The sequence below is a fragment of the Gorilla gorilla genome, chromosome 16 (genome assembly GCF_029281585.2).
Source record: "Gorilla gorilla gorilla isolate KB3781 chromosome 16, NHGRI_mGorGor1-v2.1_pri, whole genome shotgun sequence".
In the NCBI taxonomy this organism is placed as follows: domain Eukaryota; kingdom Metazoa; phylum Chordata; class Mammalia; order Primates; family Hominidae; genus Gorilla; species Gorilla gorilla.
Genome location: NC_073240.2, coordinates 74,472,137 through 74,478,136, shown reverse-complemented (window position 1 = coordinate 74,478,136; position 6,000 = coordinate 74,472,137). Strand labels below are relative to the sequence as shown.

The window sequence follows — 6,000 nt, the reverse complement described above, 5'->3', positions numbered from 1 at the left end:
CCACCAGGGGGCGCGATCAGCAACGGAGAGCCTAACTACAGGCAGTCCCTGGAGGCCAGGTAAGTGTGTCTCAGGTTGAGCTCTGAGGACCCCTAGGGCTCTTCTAAGGTATTGCAAAGAGCTCACCCATCCTCTGGCACAGCCACACACACTTTCAGAGATTTTTTTTTTTTACAGTGTATGTAAATCTTGAACAACAAAAAAATACAAATTCCTAAATTCTTTTAAAGAAGTTACTAACTTAGGCCGGGCGCGGTGGCTCACGCCTGTAATCCCAGCACTTTGGGAGGCCGAGGCAGGCGGATCACAAGGTCAGGAAATCGAGACCATCCTGGCTAACACAGTGAAACCCCGTCTTTACTAAAAACACAAAAAATTAGCCGGGAGTGATGGCGGGCGCCCGTAGTCCCAGCTACTCGGGAGGGTGAGGTAGGAGAATGGCGTGAACCCGAGAGGCAGAGCTTGCAGTGAGCCGAGATCGCGCCACTGCACTCCAGCCTGGGCGACAGAGCGAGACTCCGTCTCAAAAAAAAAAAAAAGGAAGTTACTGACTTAGACCAGGCATGGTGGCTCACTCACGCCTGTAATCCCAGCACTTTGGGAGGCTGAGGCAGGCAGATCACCTGAGGTCAGGAGTTTGAGACCAGCCTGGCCAACATGGCAAAACTCTTGTCTCTACTAAAAATACAAAAATTAGCTGGGCATGCTGGCGGATGCCTGTAATCCCAGCTACTTGGGAGGCCGAGGCACAAGAATCTCTTGACCCCGGGAGACGGAGGTTGCAGTAAGCCGAGATCCCGCCACTTCACTCCAGCCTGGGCAACAGAGCAAGACTCCATCTCAAAAAAAAAATTACAGAATTATTAAAAGGTCTTAGTTATTATGTATTTTCTCGATGAAAAGTGACAAAGTACAGCTACTATCATGTGGAACTTGGTGACATTTCTCCCTGGGTAAAAGGGTTTTTTCATAACTGCAGGTTTTGAGAGTTGACTGGTAACACCCATACTTAAAAATGTTCTTCCCAGATCACTTTTTGCAAGCATGAGATAATAAGAAGAATACAAAGCTGGAGTCAGAATTCTGGTAGCAGCATCAACATCAACATGAGTGTTTACTATGCACCAGAAACTGTTCTAAACATTGCACATAAATTTACTCATTTATTCCTTCTATAATCTTGGAAGGTAGGTGCTATCATTAGAACCATTTGACAGAAAATAAGGTCCAGAGAGATTAGGTCATTTGCCTAAGATGACAGAGCTCCTGGATGGTAATGTTGGTGTTGTGGACTTGAATTTCATCTTTCCATTAGCCAGAACAGTCTATGTTATGTCACAGGAACAAATCCCCCTTGAATCTCACAGTTTAATTCAACAGAGGGTACCTGTTCTGTATGGGTTAGCAGGGGGGTTAAGCTTATTACGCTAACTCAGGGACTAATGCTGACACAAGGTTCATTTTGATATTGATATATGCTTTCATCGTCATGATCAGTAATCATTATTACCAAGACGAAAGAGTATGGGAAAGAGTCTAAACTGGAAATGAAATGCTTCTGCTTGAAGCAATGCATGTTACTTTACACATTTCACTGACCCAAGCACATCCAATGCCACTCCCGACTTCAAGGGGACAAGAAAATGCACTTCTACCATGAGCCTATTAACGAGCAAACCAGACTGTTTGGCATTAATGATTAATACAAACATTCTGAGAGCTGGAGCCATTCGTGTCCTCCTTTGGCTTCAGCTTCCCTATCTACAAAAAGAGCATGATCATTTTGTAAGAATCTCTTGTTGTAAGGATCAAAGAGCCATATTTGTTACAGCTATAATGAGGCAGAATGGTTGCATCCAACCAAAGCTTCCATCAGCTGAAAATCTTGATCCCACCACAGGCAGCCCTGTAGTCCTCCTTACTGGGCTGTCTGCAGAATGGCTTTTGTCCAGATGAAGGTACATGCCAATCTTTTTGTCACTCACACACCTGAGGTTTTGAAGGACATAGTTTTCACTTCAATCAACAACATGCCATAGTGGTCCTGGCCCTTGCTAGGAATTTTGGTCTGGAACCACCAGCTGTTCAGTTCCTGTTGAAAGTTCCAGACCACTTCAGCTTGATAGAGATTGCGAGGGTCTTCTTCTTCCAGGTCCTCCAAATCCTCTCTTTAAATCAAGTCAGGCCACCAGGACTGTTTACTTGGCTCCTCAGAGTTTCCACAGACACTCCCAGGACGTCTGCTGTGAGTCAGGGATGAGCTAAGCCATAGAAATTCCTTTGCCAACCACAAGCCCTGAGGGTAGTACAAAAAATACCCCTAAAAGAGCATTTCCCAAACTTCTATGCAAACAGTAGTAACCACACTGCCAGTCACCCTCCAGAGTGCTTTGCTAGATCCTTTCCTATGGGGCCATTTGACCCTTCGTCACTCCTCTGCTAGCCTAGGCAGTGCACTCCATGAGGACGGGGACTACCTTTTCATGTGAGTTTCACTATGTGCCTGGCACACAGCACGTTCTCAATAAATGTTTTCCGCATTAAGACGCTTCTTAGGAGTCTTCATGTAAGTTCATACATGACTTCCTTGTAGAATTGTGTCAATGAACATGCAGTTAGGCTAGCTGAACTTCAGGCCCTGAGAGTCTATGAAGCTAAAATAAGGCCCAGATGTGGGGTGGGAGGGGGAGTAGGCAGAGGCGGCAAAGGAGGACATTTCAGGCAAAGGGAGCAGATGTCCAGGCAGGAAAGCACAAGGTAACGGGGGCACAGGGGGCGCACCACTTTTCCTGGAAGGAAAAAACAGCAGATGAGAGGAGGTTGGAGCCAGTTACCAGTAGAGGTCTATGTTCAAAGTCCAGAAGGAAGAAACAGCAGGACAGGGGACAAAGAGAGGAAGGAGGAAAGGAGGCACGGTGTATGAAACTCTGTAGCCAAGAGCGCTAACAAATGAAAGGCAGGATGGGTGGAGGAAATGTACTGTGTTCCAAAGCTTCCTCTTATTTATGGGTGCTCCCGGGCCACAGAGGAGTAAACTGAAGGAGGACTTCCCAGCTCCCCACTGCCCAGAGAGCTAGCGGAGTCCCGCCTCGCCCCGTCACATGGCCAGAGGCGCCCTCGGCACGTGACCTACCTCGCGCTAGGCCAATCAGCCTCTGCAGGGGCGGGGCCACCGAGTCCGCGGGGCGGGAGTCTCCGTCGGAGCCGCCTCTTCTCGCGATCCTTGCGGCGGTCGCTCCTCAGCCGCCCACGACCCGGAGCGAAGGTCTCGCGAGGCCTGGGCGCTGCGGCGGCAGGAGGAGGACGGGGAAGGACGGAGCCGAGCCGCAGCTGCCTCCCTCGCTCACTCCCTCGCGCACTCGCCCGCCCCCTCCCTCCCTCCCCTCCCTTCCCCGGCCCCGGCTCTGGCCCCGGCCCATTCGCTGTTGGGTCTTCTGCTAGGGAGGATGTCGGGCTCGTCGCTGCCCAGCGCCCTGGCCCTCTCGCTGTTGCTGGTCTCTGGCTCCCTCCTCCCAGGGCCAGGCGCCGCTCAGAACGGTAAGCGGGGCGCCGGGGGCGGGCCGGGCGGGGGTTGAGGGGCGCCGGGGCCGGAGGGGGCCCGGCTCTGGCCTGAGGAGACGCTGGAGCTCGGGGAAGGGGGCCGAGTGGGCGTCTGAGGGGCTGCGGGTCCGAGAGGAGGAGGTACCGGCTGCGGGTTTGAGGAGGCGCGGGTGTGAGGACCGGAGGCTCCTGTCCGAGCGGCGGGGGCGTCCGGGGTGAGCCCGAGGTGTTGCCGACTCGGAGGCTCCACGTCGTGGGGCTCGTCGTGCCGGGTCGGCGAGGGGACACGGAGGAAGCCGACGTGGGGAGCTGGAGTAGCGGGGGCGGATGAGGAGGGGGCGCAGCTCTTAGGGAGGGTGGCACAAGACCGGCGTTTGTGTTCCGGGCGACGGGGATGGTGGTGTCGGTCAGGCCCCCCGGGAGCTGGGGTCGTCCAGGATTCTACTGAGGCCCCGTAGGACTGGTGACATCCTTAAAAATAAGGGGGAAATTGGGGGGAAGAGAGTCCTGAGGAACACTAATGGTGAGCTGAGTACTAGAGACCAAAGGAGGGGGTGAAGAATCAGGGAACCTTGGATCTAGGGATAGAGGGAAGGTGGGTGGGAAGATGAGGGAGTGGGTTGACTGCAGTAGGGGACCTGGAGAGAGAAGCAGCAGTGTCTCCAAATGAGCTGGGGGAAGAGGGCTGGGTTTGCTAAAGAGGGTGGAGTGCTGGGCATTCTAGGGTAGTGGTTGGGAGAGCAAAAAGGAGTTTCTAAATAAGGAGAGGAAAATGAGCAGAGGATGGAGGGAAAGGGTTGGAACTGAGGTGGGGGAATATTTATTAGAGAAGTAAGGAGGCCTGGGTATAGAGATGGGGGTGGGGGAAGACGAAAAATAAGGGAAGGGAGTAAAATGCAGGAAGTCGGGGGTGTAATGTTGGTTTGCAGTGTGGAGGATAAATTAGGGAAGGGAGGAGTTGGGATGTGGCAAATGCTGTATGATATTGGTCGGGCCTTTGGGAAAACAGGGACACATAGCTGCAACTAATTGCAGTGGTGGGATTGAGGGCAGTGACTGGCGACAGGGAGATGGGGAAGTGGATTTTTGAGATTTAAAAGTTTCAAGACAGAAGAGACGTTATTTCCGTGGAACATGAAAGTGGCCCCTGGGAGGTGGTACAGTAGAAACCAGAGAATTACTGGGTTTTGAATTGGAGCTCCTTTGAGAAGATGGAGAAATGGTGGGGAATCATGGGCATAGGGACCTAAACAGAGCAGATTCTGATTGAAGGCATGTGTTAGCATTCAGCTGCTGAATTGATCTTTCACAAGTGAGTCTAGGATTGTGAACCTGTTTTTGCGCTTGTGGAAACAGCCATTAAGAGGTTAAAGAATATTTTTTCTGTGAAGGAATTTATGAGAAGTCAGTACTGGAGAGTGAACTATAAATTATTTTTGCTAATCTTTCATTGTTTATTGTTACGCTAGAACAATTTACGATTACTCTTATTAGAGAGGCTGCAATTTAAATTTTAAAAAATCAGTGATAGAGCCAGTGGAGTTTTTTGAGAAACTGGGTTTAAAATGCTGAATGTTAGAGTTTGTTTCATTATTCCTAAAATGAATAAAGGATTGACAATATCCATCAGTTAAATATGTGTTCGTAGTACCAAATTTTATGTGTGCTTCATGGCCTTGGATATCACTGCAGGGGTCAGGAAGGAAACATTTTTTCTGTCTCTAGCATTGAATATGCTAAGTGTATTGGGTATTTTTCCTGTTTTCCCCTAAGCATGAGTCCACTGTGGAAGGCAGGGTAGAGTTAGTCTTATTTGTCTTATCAGTTTTTCAACTGTGTCAACGTGACTTAAAGAAGCCTAATGCTAATTTTAGCTATTCAGTTTATGGTAATAGCATAGTTTCATTTTGCACAATAGGTGAGAGATTCTTGATCTTAACATGTTTAATCTCTGCTGGCATAGCTTTTTTCCAATGATTTATAATACGGTAAAATTGTAGTTTCTTAGCAACTAAAGCAAGGTTTCTGGATAGGCCTATAAAGACTCATCTGTCTGCTCAGTGATATGTGTTCTAAATACAGCATAGAACGGCCTTTCCCTTGAAATGAGCTTGAATTCAGTCACATGACATGACCGATGAAATGAAGCTGAGCTGCTGGTTGACCCAAATGAATGTAAATTTAATTCAAGGAAGAAATGGCTATTTTTGAGTTTGAGTTCCTATAGTTATGGATGCCATTTTATAGCTTTCTATAACATGTCTTATTATAATATTCAAGCTTTCAGCTGGTAATAAATAGCCCTGCAGTGATCTGACTTCATGTCATGGAGTTTGTATTTTCTTACAGTGCTTTCAAAAAGGGATACCTTGCTTGTGCATGATGTTGAAATGTTAGAAATGTTAGATTTTCTATTTAAATGACTGGAGAAAAAAACTCACAAGTATCTCTGAATTTGGG

The 6,000-nt window shown here is 48.6% G+C and overlaps 1 protein-coding gene across 3 annotated transcripts in view; it reads left to right on the top strand.

The window, feature by feature from the left end:
- Nucleotides 1-3,183: 3,183 nt before the first annotated feature.
- Nucleotides 3,184-6,000, top strand: part of NPTN (neuroplastin) — a 73,430-nt gene continuing 70,613 nt past the window's right edge. The window contains exon 1 of one of the 3 annotated variants that reach the window (XM_031002232.3): nucleotides 3,184-3,537. In XM_031002232.3, the coding sequence (XP_030858092.1) occupies nucleotides 3,447-3,537 (91 nt within the window). In that variant the 5' untranslated portion in view covers nucleotides 3,184-3,446. The remainder of the gene's footprint in view (nucleotides 3,538-6,000) is intronic. The other 2 variants (XR_008672079.2, XM_031002229.3) reach the window with 2 other exon arrangements.